Source organism: Pithys albifrons, chromosome 5 (genome assembly GCF_047495875.1).
Source record: "Pithys albifrons albifrons isolate INPA30051 chromosome 5, PitAlb_v1, whole genome shotgun sequence".
Taxonomy (NCBI): Eukaryota; Metazoa; Chordata; class Aves; order Passeriformes; family Thamnophilidae; genus Pithys; species Pithys albifrons.
Window position 1 is genome coordinate 7,549,305 of NC_092462.1, and position 23,221 is coordinate 7,572,525.

At 41.3% G+C, this 23,221-nt stretch overlaps 1 protein-coding gene across 5 annotated transcripts in view; it reads right to left on the minus strand.

Moving 5' to 3' along the window:
* Window positions 1–634: 634 nt before the first annotated feature.
* ZNF827 (zinc finger protein 827) overlaps window positions 635–23,221 on the minus strand; it is a 104,098-nt gene continuing 81,511 nt past the window's right edge. For 3 of the 5 annotated variants that reach the window (XM_071555628.1, XM_071555626.1, XM_071555627.1), the window contains 6 exons: window positions 14,634–14,771; window positions 12,707–12,878; window positions 11,081–11,247; window positions 7,951–8,142; window positions 7,685–7,862; window positions 635–4,840 (listed from right to left, as the gene is read on the minus strand). In XM_071555628.1, coding sequence (XP_071411729.1) covers window positions 4,033–4,840; window positions 7,685–7,862; window positions 7,951–8,142; window positions 11,081–11,247; window positions 12,707–12,878; window positions 14,634–14,771 — 1,655 coding nt within the window. In that variant the 3' untranslated portion in view covers window positions 635–4,032. Of the gene's footprint in view, window positions 4,841–6,220; window positions 6,364–7,675; window positions 7,863–7,950; window positions 8,143–11,080; window positions 11,248–12,706; window positions 12,879–14,633; window positions 14,772–23,221 lie in introns of all 5 variants that reach the window. The other 2 variants (XR_011697857.1, XM_071555629.1) reach the window with 2 other exon arrangements.

The following is a 23,221-nucleotide window of genomic DNA, read 5'->3' on the forward strand; positions in this document are numbered from 1 at the left end:
TTTAGGAAGCTGAGTATCTTTTCTTGTTCAGTGGAGTCAATATACCTTTGTTTCTTGGAAATCTCTCTGCTTTTAGGGGTTTAGTTCCATGCATTTTAATTCTTGAATTAATTTTTGGTAAAAAAATAGGCTTTTCTAAAATGCTGTTGAGTACTTGATATTTTTACAATTAAAAAAATGTTCACTACAGTGTTTTAGGGTACCCTGTTCTTTTATTCACTGTCTAGCTCCTCTTTAAGGAAAGAGCTTTCCCAGTTTCACTGAAGGCACCTCCAAACAGGGCCAGGTTCATCAAATTACTGATTAAGGATCTGATTTGTATGAAGTGCATGACTGATTAGAGTGCCCATCAGAGGCATTATCCCTCTTGTAGAATCGGCCTGGAATGTTGCTACAAGCACAGAGCTCACAGGGTGAAGTCCCACAGCCATCCTAGGAATATTTCCTGTATTTCTTCATCAGTGTTGATAAAAAATTTTTCAATTTCAGTCATTGATAACATTTTCCCTTTTTTCTTTATATCTTCTTGATGTCTCGTAGGAGAATCCTTTCTCCCTGCATCCAAATCATGTGTAAATATACCTAAGGTGAAAAAAAGAGAGGAAGGAAAACCAAAAAGAAACAAGAATATAGCCAACCTTTTTAATTAGAGTATATTGTACTTCCAAACTGGATACACTAGAAATTGGCAATGCAACATAAGATGCAAAGAAATATACCAGTTACTGTCAAAATGACCCTGTACAGCCTTATAATGCAAAAAGCTTTATACAATACAAATTTTTATTAATGTACACAAACCTTGACAGAATGATATTTGAACATAATACAAGTTAAAAAAACCCCAAAAAGACAGAAGAAAGAAAAAAGTGCTGAGAACTTTAACTGAATTACTGAATGGAAAAACATGCTAGCTTTTCTTAAAGAATGCATAGTGAAAACCAGTATGAAATTACCTTTATGGTGGGGAATTTATCAGAACTGTTGGTCATTAATCAGTAGGGGGAACCTCTGGACATTCCTTTCTTTAGCCTTGAACTGCAAACAAATTTTTTTAATATGCATGAGCTCTGATAAATAGTGTAATTTTTCCTTAAAAAAATAAAAACCTCCTAACACACTTTTCCTTACAGAGAAAACTTCTATAACTTGCCAGAAACAATTAATTTATCCTTTCCAAAGTGCTAAAACAAATTTCCCAGGTACATTAAACATTACCTTGTCAGATACTGGTACAGTGGAACATTGGTGAACACGTCTCAGTCACACACTGACAGCTCATTATTGGAAGTTCCAGCCTTATTTAAACTGCCTTTTAGTTTATATAAAGTGTCCTAATAATATTCCTCCTTCTTCCTCCTGGACAGCTGTACTTTACCTGTTGGTTTGAAAAATAAGCTTTTTTGATTTGTGAGTGTTTGCTTTTCTATGGTGGGATCAGAAGATCCACGCATGGAGTGTATTTTACAGAACTGGTATAGTTTCTGGATGCAGATTGCAGATTTCATGCTGTCAAGATATTAAATTTTTTATGCTCTAAGTATTTACTAATACAGCATTTTCTATTTTGTCTCTGCTCCTGGGGAGGTGTTACCAGGAGTTATGGTGAACTAAAGCATGGTTGTTTACAAAGGTTTATACTTACTTTGGAGCAGATGGGCTTTTTTTTACTGTGTAGACAGAACTGCCACATGCTTGTTAGAACCAAAACTGTCCACTGGAATGTAAACAAAATGGTGAGGCTTCTCTGTCCTGTAATTAGTATTTCCAAATTATAACCTGCTATGATTTTCAATATTTCCCCCTTGTAAAGAGTATGTTAACGGGAGTGCACAGATTATGATACCCTCCCCAGACAGGAAGAATTTGGTCATGACAGCGGAGAATGTTTGGCCATCTCAATACAAAACAGATGTAGGAATCTTGCAAACAGGTTAAGTGATGCATGTTTTGCATCCAAAAAAGTATTTCTACACAAGCTTCATTTAAGAACTAATGAAGATTGAGTTATGTTTCTAGTTTTGCATATGGCTGAGAGCCCTTGTGGACAAGAAATGCCTTCCTGAACTGGAGCATTGCTGTGCTGCTGTCATGAACAAGGGCTGTTGGATGCTCCCATCCCACAACAATCGTGGACAAGAAATGCCTTCCTGAACTGGAGCATTGCTGTGCTGCTGTCATGAACAAGGGCTGTTGGATGCCCCCATCCCACAACAATCGTGGACAAGAAATGCCTTCCTGAACTGGAGCATTGCTCTGCTGCTGTCATGAACAAGGGCTGTTGGATGCTCCCATCCCACAACAATCTGCAGAAGGAGTTCCTTCAGGACAGCACGAGGGTGGGTAGACAGCACGATAGGTGTGACTCAGGGCACCTCCTACAGTGGCTTGGCCAAGGGACAGCAAGGGGACTCTGGCAAAAGCTAGGTCAGACATTTCTAATACCTGGTAAAAGAGTGTGAGATTCAAATCCAAGAGACACCATGGAAACCAATAATTCAGTAAGAAGGCATTCCTGTATGTCATATGATAATTTCGAAATGCTTCATATTTTATACTTCCAATTTTAATGCAGAGTGTTTTTAATCCCAATCTTTCTTCCAGCACATTAAGTTGTCTAAGAAACACAAATCAATTAACAGTCGGTTAGCTTCTCTTAAATTAAGATCACTCTTGGCATTTTGAGATTAACGAAGGTTACACAACCAATCCGCATTCGCTTCTTCCTGCAATAAAGTGCTACAATATAACATGTCATTTTAATGACCACGAGTAGGAGCGTTAAATAAGTACAAAGTTAGCTTCCTAGCAATGTACACTCTATCTGCCATTAACAAAAAGGAGTAAAGTATTACTAATGACATGGAGGGTAGCAATAGGACTGTCAAATTTGCAAGTACAATTGAAATACTGAGGGTATAAAAGAGAACTGTATGGTTCCAAAAGCATCTTTTTATAGCTTTATATTTCAAAGAAGTTACTGGTACCTTTTCAAATAAACAATCTTCTTACCTTCAGCCCCAAATTTATTTATTTTTTTTTTGCAAGTGAGAAACAAACTAGTGCAAGACTAAAGCACTGTGCAAAACTGCCTTTTTTTTTTTTAGTCTGAGTATTTATACCCAGAATTTATCCATACCCTTTTTTAAATCCCCATGTTGGATTTTTTTTCCACCATAGAATTCTAGTTATACAAGTTGTTCCTGCAAACGAAAAGGTAACCACTGCATAATACAGTATATATATAATATTTATATGCCCTTTTAAAAACAAAAGATGTATGCTATGACCCAGATGCAGGTGTTTGTTACATCTGCGTAGCAGTTAAGAATTGGGCCTGCTGTGTGTGTGTGTGTGTACATACACGTGGCTTTCATTGTCATACTCTCATCCTGCAGTGCTGAAAGCAATTTTTAACTCATCAGTTCTACCCCAAATCCTCAAACCGTGACAACTGAGTACAAGGCAGCAAACAACTAAAGGAAGCTGCAAACAGCACAGAAATAATACACAGGCTCCCCCTCGACCCAAACATTACTCCTTCTGCAACTTGCAGTTCAGGGGGAGACACAGGGAAGGGAGGGAGCGAGTGTGTGAAAAGGGGAAAAGAAGAATAATTAAATAAGCCAATCCAAGGGATGTGCAAAAGCAATGTCATGGCACACTACAGGCAGACTCTCTTTTCACGCACCCGCACGCACACAAAGCCCAAAAATAAAATGCATCAATATGTAATCTTACAAGTGCTGATTGCCATTAAGGACACTCTTTTTCAGCTTAACAAGACAAAATAGTTTCTTAGATAAGAGTACTGGGAACATGCCTCTGAAGGTAGAAGTATGCAGTAGGTCACCTCTTGGAGATTTAATAAAGCAGCTTTCATGTCAATGCAATAAGTATACACACAGAGCCATTTGCTAAACCTTACTAAGGATATAGTACAAGTGTTCATTACTTCTTCGGCCTACATTTTGCAGCCATGTATACCTGCTGGGTTTGTTGGGGTGTTTTTGGTACAGAATGCAACTGCCCTCAGACAGTTTCTGCCCTTTCTGTTAGTCCAAGGTAGGCAAGGAAGGAGCGTTTAGGTGAAGAGGCACCTCCTGCTGCAGTCTGAGGTCTGGGTGGATGGAATGTGAGATCGTAGTGGTTTTTGGGGAAAAACATTGTTAAAGGAATAAGGTGGGCAAACTCTGAGTTCCAGTATTTATCAAAGCACAGGGAGGTGCCGTTGACGGCCAAGGCTTTCACTGCCAAGTTTGGCTCTGCCCTACTGCCGTGTGCAGCTGACATGGCAACTGTTTGCAGAGCCTGGGAGGCAGACATAACTGAGAGGGGTGACAGAAGGTTCCTGGAGCTGTTCACTGGTAGGAGTGGACTGGATTCCTTGGAGGTGGAATACTGGCCCTTCTTGTCCTCTTCGGAGCAGTCCCCGTTCTGGTGCTTCTTCACATGGCGGCTGAAGACAAAAGGGTGGGTAGTCTTGAACAGGCACTCGTCGCAGCTGAAAGTCTGGCGTGGAGCATGCTTCAGTTTCTTGTGCAAGTTGAGATTGTCTTTGCGTTTGCAGCTGTAGCTGCACTGGTCACAGTGAAAAGGGCGCTCGCCCGTGTGGACACGCACGTGCTCGATCAGCTTGTTGGCCGTCTTGGACAGGTACCCACACTGGTCACACTTGTAATGGTTGCCAAGGCGGTGCTCCCGGATGTGCATCTCCAGCTCCAGCTGATTTGCTTTCACTGTCTGGCAGATCCGACACTTGTACTCCATCTTGTAGTGAGTCTTCAGGTGGCACTCCATCGCTGCGGGGCGGTTTGTGGAGTAGATGCAGAATGGGCACCTGGCAACACAGCAAGGAAAGGCAGGGACAGAGAAGAGAGAAGTCACTCAGCTTGAAGACCTGTGTTCCTGGTTTCACCCTGTCACTCAGCCCCTCTCTCACCTACCAAAGAGGAGAAAAAGGTACTTAGTTCTCCCTGTGAAGCCTCTTTCCAATACTGTTTGCCTCTACACATCTCTACTTAGAGGAGTTTTGCCAACTTAATGGCAGTAGAGCTCACGCATTCCTAGGAAAACACTGATTCACTCTGAAAGAGCATCCCTTTAACCTTCTGGCTTACCTTCATGGGGATGGTTCTGCAAAGTAGGCCGTGTAGTGCAGAGTGGGTGACTGATGCACAGGTACTTTTTGTAACGACATTCCTAGTGTTTGCACGAAGTCAGTTTTGCCATTTTCCATTAAGAAGTGGTTTAAAGTGAGTGTTTACAGATGAGTATGAAAGCAGCTGTTTAAGTAAAGATGGAATAAACTTGTAATACCACAAGTGCAGCAAAAGCTTAGGAATTCCCTTTTATGTGATCTTGAACAATAAGCTTGCTGGGTGTCCTGCTAGGAGCAGCTGAAAGCCAGGCTGTTAGGATTTGTAGGGCTTCCCATTTCTGGGAGATGAACTAGCCACGTTCACAGAGGTGTGTGTTTGGTAGTGTTTGCCTACAGCCGCCTCTGCCATGGCAGAAATTTTTCCTGGGTAGGAACAGGATGTGGGTTGTGCTTACTCACAGCAGCAAGCGTTCAGCCTGGGGTGGACATGGCAAAGAGCTCCAGCCCAGTTCCTGAACCAGGACGGGCCAAGAAGGCTAGAGGAGGGAACTGTGTAAGCTTGGAAAGAAGCCCGAGCTGCACACTGAACAAGCTTGAACACCACCAAACCCCAAACACACCCGCTGCTGCTTTACGTAGCTGAGAGAAGCTGGTGAGGACAGCTACCTGCCAGGGCTCTCTGCTCTGTTAAACCAGCACACAGCCTTCCAGACTGAACTGGTGAGCTAAAAGAGCAGGGCTAGATAAAAAGATACAATTAAGGCGCCTGGTTTCTGTCTTACAGGTGTCCCCAGTTGTCACAGATCCACACTCACTGTTTCGCAGCTCTGCTAATTGTGTTCTAGCATTTTGGATAATTTGTAAGCTGAGATCCTTTCTCCCCATGTCTGTTTTCCTTGCTACAACATGTTGCATGTACAGGTTTAATATTAATCTACACACTAATCAAGAACCTTCTGATGAAAGTGAGCAATACAAGAGGACAAACCAATACCACAACATCTGGACACTTCCTGATGCACATCAAGTACTCTGATCCAGAGAGGGAGCCTGGCATTGAGGCTTCTACTGTGATTAGCTCTATTGCAACAGAGGACTTGGCTGTCTATGCACACATACCTCTCCTGGGCTGGGTGCTCTCTGGATCAGAATCTCAGATTTTGACCTGGAGCTGGAAGAATCATGTTTTTTCTCTTCCCCCACAGCAAACAGGAGACAGAAAAATACAATCTACTTAGATCTCTTCAGGCTCTTCTGGATGCCTTAAAAAAAAATAAACCAGAGCTTTTTCTTAGGTGCAGCTTTCAAGATACCTAATTATTACTTGACTTGGGCAGGAATAATTTATGTAGACTAAAAAGCACATTCTGTCAGGAAGACTTGAGTCATAGGTCATGGGTTTTCCTTGGTAAATAGAACAGATTCTGTGCAGCTTAAACCAAATGTGCATTAGACAACTGGTCTGTATGTCCAGGACAGACATCCTGTCGTTCTGGCACATTACTTGTTTCTCAATCTGGTCTTCTTCCCAGATTCACTCATCACATCTCAAGTGACCACAGATCCCAGCTTATGGAACTACTGAGCTGGAGACCAGACGCTGCCTGGCAAACAGACCCAGTTTTCAAAAGCTGCAGCACAAACTGATCGAGCCGCACGTGTTAACCTTAAATGTGGTGCGCTTGTCACGTCACACTTACAGTGCACTGAAAACATTAGTCTGCTTAGCAAGATCCACAGGAGCTGGGAGCCCTGTGCTGAACCCTAGCTGGGCTTGAAGTGGTCCCAGCCGTTTTTTCCTACAGCAGCTGGAGCAAACAGAGACCAGGGACATGCCTCTTTCATAACGTCACATCGCCTGCCCACAGAGAGCAAGCATATGGCCCCAGCAGTCACTCCTTCCCTCAGGGGTCTGACTTTGACATAAAGGCACTGTCATTCTCTAGGAACACTGCTCTGCACCAAAACACCTTACAGCATAGCCAAAAGAAAAGGGCTTTTTTCTTAAAAGACTGCATTCCTCGTTACATATTAATTTGTACAACAGTGATTATTCTGGGACATGCAAACCAAAGCCAAAAGCATCAAAGTTATTCACTCCTGGAGAGAAATGACTTTGCATTAGAGTATACAAAGGTTATAACCTTTGAGGTTGTAACTTAATACCTAGTTGAAGAGACTGTATGGGGGTTTAGTTTTTCTGAGCCAGGTGCAGAACAGAGCCCGAGCTGTGTGCTTGCCTTTGCTCTGATGAAAAAAACCCCTTAGTCTGCCAAAACCTCTGTGTACTGCCCCATTCCCTGTAGAGCCCATCACATACTCTCTCCTCTTTGACTTGGAAAGGGAAAGGGCCATAGTTTGTTACAGCCCCAAGACACCAGTGGATGCTAACCCTGCTGCCAGGTTACCAATCTGCTCTAATGATGCAAGCCTAAAGGACAGGGCATGGGTCACTAAATAAAAGGAAGCCCCAGATCTGGATTATCCGTTAACCAACCCTTTGTGACTGACTTCTTTTTGTCCTTTCCCCACAGAATGAGAGATGCTTAACACAGTAAAAGTTTGTGTACTTGCTTTCCTTACTTGAGCCCACCGGTGGGGACAGTGTGGCATTTCTTGTGCTCCAGTAATTGTTCAGGGGTCTTCATGAACTTGTGGCACACATCACACTCGAACATTCGTGTGATCAGGTGGATTTGCAGGTGACGCTCAAACATATTTTTTGTTTTGCAGACAAAGTTACAGAAAACACATTCAAAACCTGAAAAATATAAGAGTATTGCTGACATTGTGGCAGGATTGACTGCATAGAAGGTGCATTAGTTTGCATTTGTTAAACAGTGTTTTACCTTTCTCTGACTTCTCTTCAGTGTTCACTGAGGTCTGACTACCAGGCACTACAGAAATGACTAGCAGGTTGTTTGCCCCCTTGGGTTTTGGGGTTATATCTGCATCTTCTTTGCTGTTGGCAGAGTCACTCAGTGCTGACAACGAAGATGAAGATGGACTGTTAGATTCACTGGGTGTCTTCATCTCTTCAGCTGAAAAACACAAATAAAGAGCAATAACTGCTTCAGCAGATTAGACAGAATCTCTGTGATCCTGTTTTAAATTTCAGGAAGTATTTAGTTTTAAACTTAATTCAAACATGCTTATAAAACAAATCTGAAATTAATTGAGCTGATAACAAAACATCATTGTTGGACCTCCTTCCTTTTTATTAGCCCTTAACAATAATACATCTCTGAGTTTATTCTACGATTGAGCGTGTATGTAATGGTAGTGAAAAGGGATCATGCAACTCCACCTCATTACCAGACTGAAAAAATCCCAAGATTTGATTACTCTGGGTTCAAAAACAATGAAAAACTTGTCACTTAGAAAGGAAATAGAACTTCTCTAGGTTTGGGGTGCAGAAACCAAAAGTGCCTACTCGTTCAAATTAAACTTCCCCCACCTTTCCATTTATGTGGGTCCAGTGGGTAAATCTGGGACAAAGGGTAATGGAGAATAATCTCACTCATTGTACTGAAAAGCGACCTCTGCAATCATTGTAAGAGATAACTGTCTGATCTCAAGATTTACCTGTTTTTATTAGGACCTCTTACTGAAGATAATTGAAAAGCATGTTATTTAACTGGACCTAAAGTTAAAACCCATGAGAACATCCTTCTGTGTGCAATAAATGTATGCAGTTCAAATCTCAAACCCTATCACACACTAGAAGTGAACAAGAGTGAGAGTTCTTACATGAGAACTGCCATGAGCCAATGAGGCAAGGATGGGCAAATTATTACCTCCCACCGCTGTTCTGTTTCAATCAGAGCTGTGTTAAATAGAGACTTTACTAAAACTTCAAATTCTCTGTGTGATATAATCAAGGCCTCTGCAAACACCAGCACCTATGTGCCTTACTTCAAACTGAAGTGGCACCTTTAAGATAAAAATGTAGGAATGCACTAATGAAATCTGATGACCTGAGCTGCCAATAGGGAGGGTGACTGGATATCATTCAGAAAAGATCTACTGACCTTGGGGACCAGAGTAATAGAAATGGAATGAAATTTAATAGCACAGAGTACAAGATTGTGACCTGAAGGGCCAGTAACAAGAATTTTTGCTACAAACGAGAAGTGCTTAAGCTGGAAACAGTCAAGGAAAACAAAAGAAGAATTCGAGCAGAACATGGGATGAGTATGAGCAATCAGTGTTGTTGAGCCTTCAAGGAAGGTAAATAGGATCACAGAATGTTATTGTGTGAGCTATTCCCAGTAGCTGCTAGTGTTTTACACTGCAACCACTACTTATTTCATTTCACCATGTACAGCTGTGATTGCTTGTGTCAAGAGCAGGGGTTCTAACAAGAACATGTGCAGTGAGGGATTGGTACAGCGAGAAAACTGTGTTTCATATAAGAAAAGGCTCAATGTGCATTCAGAGGGGAGCAGGTTGCTCTCCATAAATATACTAAGGGAATAAATACTGTGAAAGGAGAGAGGAAAGCAGGAGGGAGGAAGAGGTGGGCTGCTGCTTCAGATAAAGGGCACTTGTGGCACCAGAACAACATACATGTATTCTGACTATCAGCAAGCCACACACTGGAAATTTTCAAAAGGTCCCTAATCTTTAATGCAGGAAAGTCTACAGCTTCTGTCCACAGAAGCAGTTTGTTTAAAACTATTGCAATTCTTTGAAAGCATATGCCAACATCCTGACAAACAGCCTCTTTATGGCCTGGTAACATCACAGGATAAGGGACTGGACTCAAGTGACCCAGAAAATCCATTCTATTTTTCACTGTATTTGCCATATGTGGGAGCATTTGGCTGAATCACCAGCTGAATGGCTCAGTTGGGCAGGGTGAAAGAAGAACAAAGGGCTTTTTGCTTTTCTTCAAAAGACAAGTAGCAGTTTCAATCTTGTAGCCATGAAAGAAAAATACAGTAGAGCATAGCTCAATTTTGAGCTCGGATGCAAGCTTTTCACATGGCTATGGGTGGCTTTTCTCATTTGCCTTGAGTTCCTATATATGGAGTAGTGCTGTGAGCTATGCTGGCATAAAATCCCTTGAGAGCCTTCCAGTAGTTAATATTTCTGTAGTTACATTTAACTTATATATCTTTGAACACAACCAATTGCATTCTTGTCTCCCTTCTTTTCTACCCCTCTCTTCTCCCAGTTTGATTCCTGGTAGGACAGGAAAAGCAATTTAGCAAGGGAAAAGTTGTGGTAAATGCAGTTCAGGTTCAGTACTGTAAATACAACTGTGAGTAGTTTGTGGCAGCAAAATGCTGTTGCCTGGTGTCATAAGAGAAATTAATTAAAAGGATTCTAATTTTCTTCTCCTTAAATTATATCAGACTTCATTAGCTGGACTAAGCATATGGAGCCTGTTTGAAAACTGCTGTTGTTCTTATCTTTGGTATTAAGTGAACAGGACCAGTGAGAGAACACATGAGTTGTTCTGTTACTGAATATAAAGTTACATTTATGGTATTGTTGAATCACAGTGTCAACTAAACATCAGTTTGAAATTCCAAACTGATAGACTGTGGGGGCAAACACACCCAAGAGCAAAGCTCAATATAATGTTTATTTCAGACTTACAGCCAGGTATGCACAATTAGCACTCAAAGTGACCTTATCATCACTGAAGTCAAACCAGGATTTTGATGAAATAGTAAACCAGGCAGAAAAACAAATGAAATATGCTGACTCCAACAAGGAAGGGGATTTGAGGGATAAGAGGAATAGGAAGAAGGGCTAAGTAGTCCTTCATTTATTTCACTAAGCTTGAAATTTGATCGACACTACCAGATTATTTGCCTGGCTGGAGTCCAGTTCACTTCAACTTTGAGAGATCAGGCCTTAATTAGCAAGCATTTCAGTAAAAGCAGAGTGCTAATGGGAAGTGTAAAGGTTGCATCTAAAAAGCAAGGAAGAGAGAGATCACTGCAGCTGGGAGAGAGGGATCATCACCTGCGTGCTTGTTGTTGACATGAGCCTTCATATCTGCCTCTTCCATAGTGACAAAGTCGCATGCTGTGCAGCAAATGGAGAACATCCACTGCTCTTTATCCACGTGGAGAGACATATGACTGACAAACTGGACATTCATCTCCGTCTCAAACCCACACACATGACAGCTGCAGGCAGACGGGAATTCAAAAGTGAGTAAGAAACATGAAAAAACAAACCACAAACAGAAAGGTATTGCCCTTCCCCGAATTTGCAAGAAAACTCACTGCATGGATTTCTGCTCTTCCTCACTGTTGCATATTCACTGCAAAATTCTTTTGTCTGCTGAACTGCCTTTGAACTGATGGCCATGCCAATGTGATTAAGGGCAGGCACAATGCAACAATCCTGTACATGCTATAATGATGCTAAATAATCATAAAGTTAATTAAAAACTACAGGTTCCAGATGCTGTGCATCACCTAGCTGAGTCCTTTGGGCAGTAAGAGGCATTGCAGCTTTGCCAAGATGTTTAGTACAGCTGATACACTGACAAACGCAGAGCTTGCTGCACACTCCAGGAGTGATTTTCAAGCCCTGGAATGGTTCCCATGCCAAACTGGGATCTTGTGCAAAACTGCCTGGCAGTTTCAGTGTAAGCAAGTAAAAATGGGTTCAAACATTTCTTATGCTTGACTGGAAAACAGCAGTCATCAGCTATGTGAATAATTAGCAGGGATACAGATTTTGCAGCCAGCATGTAAACATAGTGATACTGAGAGGCAGTGGAAAGGACCCTTTCATTTAACTTTCTTTCCAGAGACCTCCTCTTGCTTTGATTAGGCCATTAACATTTAAAACAAGCTAAAAAGATTGAAAAAGGCATATACTCTAGGGCACTGTTTTCCTTTCCCAGGGGGAAGGACTAGATAATCTAATCCAGCAGGTCTCATTTATTTCTTACTTCTATGATTTTGTAATTAAATCTGCTCCTGGCACTTTGACTAAAAGTAAGAGTGATTTGGTAATCTGCTTGGCCACTAGAGTGCACGTTGCTGTTTGCAGAGTGCACAACAGGGCATACAGCAAGGAGAATGTCTAAATATCCATTTTCTCTGGGCAATTCCTTTTAATTTTTCAGGCAAATTCTCCTAAAGGTTTTCTTTCTTTGGTCACGTTGGTCACCAAATGTATATACCTTCAGAAAACAGAGGAAATATGTATATTGATATAACAATTCTTATTACACTTTAAAATTATTTGATTTCATAGATTTGGCTGAAAACAAGGGAGCTGTCGGAAGTGCAGTGCTTTAGATTTGTCACGAATCTGTGTACATGATGGGGTGTTTCCAAACATAAAACTTCAACAAACAGTGTATAAAGAGTTAAAGGGATTCTGAGAGCCCAGCTTAAAAACACTTAAAGAAACCAACCCCACACCAAAGCCCAGAGTCCTTCCCAATGGCCAGCCAAGTCAAACAGCACAAGGCAGCCAGCAGGGTTTGGCTGCTTAGCCTAAGCCAGATATGGGCAAGACAAATACTGCCATCACAGTTCTGCCCTGCAACACCAGAAGGGTGGCCCTGTAACATGCCCTCAGCAGGCAGATCAGTGTCTGGTGCCCAGCCCTTGCCTGAGGCCTCACCTGTAGTAATAGGGGTGCTTCTTCCCGTCGCTGCCCTCGGAGGTGACAGCGCTGACAATGTCCTCGGTGTCTGTGCTCACCAGCTTCACGGAATGCACCGTCAGGTGCTGGTTCAGGTTAGCACGGCACTTAGCAGCATAGGGGCACAAGTGGCATTTGTATTTTCTCTCTTCTGAAAAAGAAGCAGAAGCCCCTAAAATGTGTATGTCATTTTGGAGGCAGCTGCTTCTCAAGCTGCCAGGAACCAAGCACGCATTCCTTTGGGTTTCTCCGAGCAGCTTTCGGGATGAGGTACTTCAGAAGCTCGACATTTGAAAAGTTTATAGGAGTTCTCAGCAATTACTCAGGAAAAAAAAAAACTAATTAGAAGGTAGTTTAGGGCTAGGTTTTTTAATTTGCTCTACCATTCGTAGTCAGATAATATAAAACTTTACAAACTGAAAAACTGGGGCAACTGCTGCTCTGAGAGCTGCAGCAAAGCCAGTGGAGAAACAGGTCAATAGTCTAGAACTACTTCCTTTACCTGGTATCTTTATATGATTTTTGGACTTAGTAATTGTTGATGTTGCCCATGTGATCACTTGCAGAGAGCTGATAGTTAATGATTTTGTATTAAAATCTAAGGTGATACTGAGAGACAAAGAAAAGGACCCTTTAACTTTAATGGTAAGGAAAGGTAACACTGTATGATTAGTCCAGTTCCAAATATAAACTACTGAAAAAAGCTCATTCAAAGAACAGTTGAAAAAATTAAACAAATTCATCATGAATTTCTGATGCTTCACAATTTAATTTTTTTTTTTTTAATTTTTACATTAAACATTTCTTAGACCTGGCAGCACAGGTTTTGTATGTGTGCCAGGCTGTATTTTGTGAAGAGTTGATTAAAATAACCAAACATTACATCAGCTTTTACAACCTTTTCCTCTGAGGATCTGCTGCTCTAAATTTGAAATACACTGTTACAAGTGTTAGGGGAAAGGCATTCAGTACAGCAGTTTAGGACTAAGGACACCCCACGAGGCTGTGGAGCAGAGCATTTGAACCTTTTCAGCACAGCTGTACTAGATGCTACAACATCATCATCATCATCACGGCCAGGCTTCACGAATGCAGATTTGGGAAGGGCTCTCCCCACGTGGCTGTGCCCTTGCAGCCTGCGCAGTGGATTTTTTTGGTGAGGCACAGCGTGCGCAGAACTGGCCCTACCCTTTGACTCCTGAGGTTCATCTGCCACAACATCCACCGGTGTTACAACAACAGGATTTTTCAGCACTACATGGGAAGTTCTCGCTTCTAAGCCATATTTTGTGCTGTGCACCTCAGCAGGCTGACAGAGTGCATCTTCCATATAAAATCTCTGTTTGTCTCAGTTGATTTAAAGCTCATTCACTTTAAGAAAGTTGATATGGGGCAGAACAGCCCCTATCCCTCTCAGAACTGTATGATGAGAGCAAAGATGAACAAGACACTAAATCCTTTCAGTTTCAGAGATCTGAAACACCACGGCCAAATCTTTTGTTGTTCAGTGACATTTAAAAAGCTTGTCAGGTGAATGATGTGTCTGTCCAAAAAAACCACCAAATCTGTCCTGAAAAAAGGCTGTCTCCTCTCTTCAAAACTGGAGGCTTGGCTAACCAGTTGGTACCTACAGTCTGGAGTACTGGAGCCTGAACAAACTTGAATTTACACATTTTGAAAGGATAAATTACAAGTAGGCTGCAAAGAAATAAAATGTCATTTTAGTCCCTAAATGCCACTCTGACATTCCGTCCTGTTTCTGCGCTTGGCTCTGCTCTAAGTGTGAGGAGCTGGGGATGGCTCACACACTGTTCTGCTTACCTTCTTTTTCTTCCCCTGAAACAAAGAGTGATGAACACACAGAATTCCCCCGTGCTGGAAGAACAACCACAAAGCGCTGGCTCACCTGTGTGCAGTGAGAGATGTCGGGACAGAGTCTGCTGCCGACCAAACACTTTTCCACACACATCGCAGGGAAAGAGCTGGTCATTAAATTTCCAAGATGGCAATCCATTTCCCACCTCCAGCCCCAGCTTCTCCGTTTCTGTGCCAAAAAACACATAAAGGCATATCTTAAGAACTCTGAACACTTGCAGCTTTTATTCGGCAGAGCCCTGTAGGTGCCATATAAAATGCAACACTCAGGCTGCACGCTGTGTGATCTGGCACATGAGTTCATGTAAAAAGGAAACTCCAGTGATGGAAAGGAAATGAATCTTTCATACAGCACCCTTCACACATACTCTAAAGCAGAACACTTAGCCAAACTGCTCTGGACAAAGGCACAGTCAAAGAGTTAAACCAGATTATGTAAAGAGAGAAAGTCAAGAGTGAGCAGGGCAAGGCATTAACCTCTAATTATGGTTTTGCAGAACGACCACTCCTTTGTCTTTTCCAATCACCCACCTTTGCCTGATGCATGAAGAAGGCCTGGTCTGAGATGATGGTGGTCTGTTTTACACTGGTTTATTAGTCATGGCTGAAGGAAAATTTCCAGACATTTTCTTTTCTACTGATGCAGCAATTTTTTGCTACATAGAGGCATAGAATTATTTAGGTTGGAAAAGACCTCCAAGATCATTGAGTCCCACCATCAATCTAACACTGCCAGGTCCTCTACTAAACCAGGTCCTTAAGTGCCACATCTACACGTCCATGGGCAGTCTGACACTGAAGACCAGAAGACTGCTCAGGAAAACATTAAAAGAAGACATAGCACATCAATGTGTGGCTGGCATCTGAGGTAAGCTCTACCCAGCACCTGCTGTCCACAGACATCAAAATCCCCAGCAGCTTATAGAGGGCCATCCATTGAAAAACTGCAACCCAGAGCAAGCCATGTTCTTTAAAGAAGTGGCTTTAATTGTTTCAGGAACAGAGAGAGACTGCAATACAAAAAAGGAAACTCCACGGAGCATAAAGCACAGATATGAAGGCACTCTGTAAGGAAGTAGAGAGAAAAGGACTGGGAAAGAGGAAGAGGAAAAAAGTATACGGTGCTTGAAGAAGCTGAAAGCATGGCTAGTTTCAATTTGGACAGAAGCAGAAAGCAGACAGACTGGGAAAAACAGGGGCACGACTTAATAAAAGAAACAGTATCAGCAAGTCTGAGTAAAAAAATACTGTATGCAAGGGTCCTGCTGCCTGACAAGGGACTGCTTTTGTAAGAGATGCACAAAACCGTGGGGGTACTCTGCAGCTTTCCCAACACAACAGCCAGTGGTGAGGGGGCTTGGTGTAAAACTTCCTTCCAGTAAAAGACCTTCCAGTTCCAGTGGAGCAAAAGATGCCACATGCAGAGCACCTTCCTCTAAACTGATACCACCCGCAGGATTGCTGCCTAGAACTGTCTCCATCAGTGCACGTGCACAGGCCATGATGGAGGGAAACCACTTGGCTGGGATTTTCATTTAACCTGGGGTGAAAGGAGCTGGGGACAGGAGTCCAAAAACATTGATCCGATGAAACACTGAGGAATAAACATCTCCCTTGTATGGGTAGCCCCTCATTTAGAGTCTCCTACCAGTGTCAACGTGACTGCCATGACTGAGAGGGTCTCCCCTTCACAGAGGGCTGTCCAGATGACTCCACTGTAATTTGGGCAAAGCGCCGTCAAATACTGTATCTAATTTAAGCAATAATAAAAAAAAATGCCTCATTCAGGGCAGAGTGTCCACACAGCAATCTCAGCAAAGTTAGGGATGGTCATGCTTGCCAGCCCCTTTGCTGCTGCTGTGACATTCTCCTGTGACGCTGAAATATGTACAATATTCACAGCAGAGGAATTGTGAGGCACCTCTGAGTGCTATCATTCAAGAACACATTTTTTTAATATGAATTTCTAGTCAGAAAACAAGTTCTGCCTATTCAAAACAGTCATTTTGTGAAATTAAAAAGGAAGGCACCCCCCCATCCCCTAAGGGCTGTAAGTGACCCATAACCTCCAAGAACTTCAATAAAGAATGATCCTTTTTTTTACTATCCTTGAGTTCCAAACAATGGGAAAATCTGTGCTAATGCTACAGATATTTTAGTGGAGATTTTTGAGTACATAATCAAAACAGTGCTTCAAAAGAGGAAAATGGTAATAATTATAAGAGAAGGTCACAAGGGTGTAGGTTGCTTCAATATGGTCACAACAAAAATGAATTAATTGGGACACATACCAAACAAGCAGGCTCAATTAAGTAAATAAGTCTCTTAACAATTCACTTCAGTATTAGTCATCAGCTCTCTTTTATCTTTTAAGAAAAAGAAATACAATGTCCTCTTCCCTGTGGTGGGAAGTTGGAAAAATAGCAGCTTTCTGATTACCTTGAGCTGGTGAAAACTAGTCCCTTGCAAAGCTGCTGCATATTTTTCATTCCTTCAAAAGAGTATACTATTGGCGTTTTGAAATTACTTCTGTTTACTTTAAAGATTTATTCCTGAGACCTAACTACAGTGCTTCTTTCTTCTGTTTGGACTGAATCTTCTCCCTGTAGCAAAGTGCTTTTCCAAGCTTCTTACCTTGTCCATGGCAAACCAGTGGGTCTCTGTTGCAACAGGAGCCTCAGCACTTCACATAAGACTTCTCAACTCCAAGGAAAAAAACCCACTTCCACCCACCTCACCCTCTGGGCAGCTTTGTGTGCAGCCTGGAAACTGGATCTCTATGTCCATACAGTGGTCTAGGAATATTTCCAAAACACGCCCAGCAACTGAGCTCACCAGTGATCTGAAGGATCATGGGAGCCAAATTCCACATCCAGTCCTTGGGCTGGCTCTGGTTAATGCTGGGAAATGGTGTTTGCTGCAAAGTGAGTGCAGGTCCAGTGACTCTGAGACCATAACACTGGATTGTGCACAGTGTTCCAAAGGTCTGTGCATCCCAAAGCATTGTACCAGGACAGTGAGGATGGTTAGCCTGTAAGAACATCTTACACAGGGGCCAGGAAGAGGATGGACTGAGACCAGCTAATGTTAAATAATACATCATCATTGTGAGAGAGGTCTCATGGAAATTCATGTGTCACCATGACATCCCTAAAATGGAAAAGAAAAAAAAAGAAAAAAAAAAAAACCCCTAACAAAACCAAGGACTTGATACAAGATTTCTGTTTTAAATGAATACTCCACAGCAAATTCCAAAACTTCTACGTTAGAAAAGCATACATGGCAAAATAATATTGAACTTATTAAGTAATAGACTGCATTTCTGTATAGGTTTGGGGTTTAAACCAAAATATCCTTAGTAAAATGAAAGGCCTCCAAGTTCTACAGTACACTGTTAAAAAGGAAGACAGAAAAGAAACTCTGTATTTACAGGCTACTGATAGAATATTTTGAAATAATTTTGCATATAATTGTTAAAGACTAAAACATTTATGTGAAACCTAACTAAATATAGTGAAATACATCTTTATGGACACCTTTCTGCCCTTCTGCATTACCTGGTATCATTTGCCTACTAACCCCAAGTCAACTTCATAACAAGTAGCTGTGTAAAGCTGATCATGCAGGAAGGGGTTAGCAAGTGTCAGGACCGTCAGCACCTGTATTTGCCCTGAGGTGAGGACAAGGTGGACATCAGCTGCAGAAATATTGTTCTGTTCCTCCTCTTGCCCCTCCAAACAGATTAATTTCTGGCAAACAAAGAACAGCAACTTGAAAGAGTTACTATTTCCCCCTTTGCTAAGCTGTTGGGCATAACTGCACACACATGTATTTTCAATGTTCACATTTAGTGATTAATTTTTTCCTCTTCCCTCAAACTGGTAATATCAATATGGAGAGGGTATTAACCACCCCTTCTGAGAAGTCTTTATCCTGACTTTTGTCAAGATGTGCTTGGAGAAGGATAGTATATCAGGTTGAAGCTGTAACTGAAGAAGAGGACAAAGTGTGACCTGAATACATAAGTAACTGTGTGGAGTCCCCAAAGCAGCCCTGTGACTGCTGGTAGATGTCAGGCACAAAAAGTGTCCAGGGACTGGCTTTGGACTCTGATACATGGTAGTTTGTTTACTAATTTTCTTTTACTTAGCTTATGTACTTTTCAATTACTGCTTCATTATGCTTTTATGCTACATTGTGTTCTGATCTGTTGTTCAATGCCAAGACTAACTTTCTACCTTTATACTAACAATGGAAAGAACAGAACCACTATTTAAGTGAGAAAGACAAAGCTGAGAAGACAAACAAGTATGCTGAAGTGTCATTCAAAGAGGTAAATTCTTATTTGTAACCTTTGCTGGTTTCCTGTCTGCTCTCACATCTCATAACTCACTTAAACAGCTGCTTCTCTGTTTTATCTTCACACCTCCCATAGACCTCAGAAGCAAGAAAATGTACAAGGACAGATCCTTATGGTCAGATGGAATCCTGTGGATATAAATTAAATAGATTGTCCTTTGCAATAAGTATCCTGAAAGAGATGGAAGTGCTGCTAAGTCTTAACAAGGAAGGTCAAAATTAATTTTCTCTCCATTCTTCTGGAAGTGTGTCACTGTTATATTTTGGGTTATTCAGACAGTTTGACACCACACAGATGGTCAAAGAGAAATCAGGTAGGTAATTTTGAAAATTAAACGAACATAAATCCCGTGAAAATAGAGTGGTGTTGGAATATTTTCAGTAAATCCTGATTGCAAACCAAATGATATGAAGGAAAGAAGTCAGATGTCCAAAAGGTCTGGTGACAGAACCCAGGTGAGGCCGAGAGCTGGGAGGGAGAGGTGGCCAAACTCTGAACATGAGGTGACCTGGGAAAAGGTAGATGACAAGTGGTACAGAAAAAGAGGAAAGGAAGCATGTGGTACTTCCCTCCTCACACCCCAAGGACAAAATTTGATGCAAAGAGTACAAGGTGCAGAAGGAAGGTCCCATGGAAGCTGAGTACCTACAAAATTCCAGCAAACCAGAAAATTAGTAAGCTGACTAAGAAACAGTGCTGGGCAAGGTAGCCAGGTTTCTATGGGCACATGGCAAGAGGATGAACACTACTGTGCAGATGTCCAACAGCAAGGCATCTCACTGGGCTCTGAGAGACTTGGGACACCAAACAGCCATCAGTTCACTTGTGGTTACTCCCAGCCTGAAGTGAATTCCTGCTTGCCTGTCCATTGTGATCTTTCAATACCCCCATTTACCCAAGAGGTAAATATGCTGTATGCAGCTCTACAGGAATGTCACAAAAGCTGTCCCATTTCTAAGGTTATTTCTGCTTTGTCATGTCTAAAAGACAAAAAGTTCAAGAAATTATTTATTCAGAAACAAGGTACTGAGGTCGGACAATCACACAAACATTGCTTTAAAAACACCAATTTTCTCAAAGAAATTTTTTTCCTTCTTCTGTCTTCATTTATCTATGTTATTATACTGTCTTCCTACTTTCTGCAGTATTTCCATCATTTTATTGCATTTTATTGCTTTGGAGCCCTCCCCTTATATGTTCATCTATCACCTCTGGCAAACACACTGTATTTAAAAATTGAGAACTTCTTCTATGAAATATGTAATTAAGGCTCTGTTGCAAGCTTGTTTGCTGAAAGCCTGTGAAAGATTCCCAAGCTCAAAAATATATTGACACTACGAAATTGCAGTGCTCCAAATACTATGTATCTTACTCCCTTTCCAACTTACTTCCACAAAGGTTTTATCTTGTAGGACCAGAATTCTTATTTCTAGTAAGTCAGTTAAATAAACAGTGGAGTCCTTCCAGATACTGTAGTTCCCCAGTAAGATATGTCTCTCAGCTGATCTAAGGTATCAGTGATCCTGACTGGTCCTGCAGTCTCCGTTTGTCACCACCTGCATCACAGCATCCTGTCTGGTCCAGCTTTAGCATGTCTCTCTCACTGTGAGCAGACTCATCCACTATTAACTGAGATAAGCAACTGCTTTCTTGGCATAAAATCTTTCTACATTCCCCACAAATCAGTCTGAATGACAGAACAACTCCACAGAAAAAGCAGAGAAAATCTCCTTTCCAAATAAAAAAACTTCACCAATTAATGCTCTTATTTTCCCCTCAATGCCTTTGCAAATATTTAACATTACTATGGAGCATGGTAAAAAGCAGGAATGTTATGATAATTTAAAAATCCTTGATGTGGAAGAAAACAGAACTCAAGTGATTTTATGTATCAGTGGCATGGTACTTAAACTCCTCTTTCTAAAAATAGCAACCAAAAATTTTGGAAATATTTCAATAAAGAACTTGCACAGCCCGCAAAAAGAAACATTAATATTAGGCACAAAAGTATTCCAAATGCACAATGACAGACAACAAGACTTGAAAAGTTACCAAGAAGTGATAAAGATGTTGGGGTTTGGGAAAAGAATAAAAGCAGGTAAAATATGATCTTTAAAGTTGACTCCATAGAGACACATGGGAAAACAGGGAAGCCCAGTTCACTAAGATTGGGCCCAGTGCTCCAAAATGGACAGTCAGAAGCAGGGTGATAAGACTCAAGGCAAAGACAAGGTCAGAACACACTGACTTCAAAACACAAAGCCACTCCCCACCTTCTCCCTTTGCATCAGAACTCACAACTCTTTTAACTGGACTGGTACAACAGAAGGGTCCCTAGCAATGCATGAGGCTTGTGATAAACTTCATCTGCATTATAAAGCTCTGAAATTTGCTTTTATTGTCTGTATTAAGCTCAAAATTTAAGAAACAACCAAGAAGAGAGAGAATCCCCAGTTCAAAACTTAAATCAATCTATGTAAATTCTGTGCAAGGTGGCTGGAGTTGCAGATTTTTAGAGGAATCCTAAAGTTGCAATAATATTGCAGTCATTTCTTGAAAAATATTTTTACAACATGTATATTGTGACATCAAGTTGAGAGAAAAACCTGATAGAAAATGTCCATCTTTGCATAATACGCTTTATTTCATTTCCTCTTGAAAATACCTCCATGACAATAGTGAGATGTGCCATAATGAACTTACACATAAGCTCCCTCTAATTCACCCCCAAGCAGGTGTCCCTGACATTGATCTCAAACACTTACACTGCTCGTAACACGGTTTTTTGGGTGCTACAACACAGAGTTTATACAAACTTAGGAAAGTCTAATTTTCTCCTATTGTTATTTTTAAACCAAAACCAACCCATTTCTCTAAGGTCAATAGGTTTCTACCCTTTTAATTTCTTTCCTACGATTCTGCTTAGGACACACTTCCAAGAAACCCTTTTAAGGAGAACTAAAACATTTGTGCACAGGTAGGACCATTATGGGGCACATACAAATTTTCCTTTTGTTCTTTTGTTTTTGTCACTGTGACAATTTCTACTCAAAAGTCCACCTGAAAGAGGGGCTATTCTTTCATAAAGAGAAAGTAATAAACACATCTAGGGCACCTTTTTATCTATCCATCTGTCCAAAGCTAATGAATTCTGCATTAAGTTTACTCTCAGGCAGACAAATGTTATGGAAGACAAACTTATACAAGGTAAGATCTGGAGAATCCCAAGGTAACTCTAAAAAGAAATGTCAGGAATGATGTGTTCCGATTCCTCTTGCAGAGCGAGAAAAGTAATTTTAAAACCTATCTCTGTATTTCATGTTGATCTTGCATTTGGAAAAGTTTCATATTCAGGAAACAGTCTCGTTCAGTGCTGATGTTCACATTTACAAAAGATTCTGATATTATGAAAGACAAGAGAGGTTATGAAACTACAGATGGGTTTGCATAAGATGCAGAGCCCAAAACAGTGCATGCTGAATCTCTATAAACCATCTATCAAATTCCTCATCTATCAAGTCTCTTCAAGAGGTTACTTAATCACCATTATAGCTTTGCTACTGAATTTATATCACCGAACTAGAGCTGGAAGGGACCTCAGGAGGCCAGGCTCTCTCTCCCTCACTCAGACACACCAGCCACACCCCAAACTTACCCATCAGTCCCAACAGATGCTTCTCTAACTGATTATTTTAAAAATCCTTCCATGACAGGGGCTCTACAGCCTCCTGGAATTGTTGTGCCTTTGCAAAAACACCCCACTGCTAGGAATTGTTACTTGGTGTGTATCTTCCATCTCCTCTGCTGTCATTTAAGCCTGTTATTCCTTATTCTGCTCACATAAACATAGGCAAGGTTTATTACTTTCCTCTCAAAGCTGTCATTTTACATATCTGAATGCCATTATCATGTCTCCCCTCTTTTGTTCTCCAGACTAAGTAAACTGGCCAAAAATCTTAAACCTTTATGCACAGCTTATGTTTTGTAAACCTCTGACCACTACGGTCCTCCATATTGTTCTTGGGTTACAGAGCCCAGAACTGAATTCAGGGCTCCAGCTGCAAAGCAGAATTACCACATGTGCCTGACATTCCCAAGATCTTAACTGGGTATTTGCCCTTTCTTCAATGCCTACAACATCAGCTCTACACACAGCATCTGACCAAGACTAATCTACACCCCTTCCTTAAGCTGCACTGCCAGGGCATTCATCCCTCCTGTTTCTTTGTGGCACTCCCCATTCCTTCAGGCACAGAATT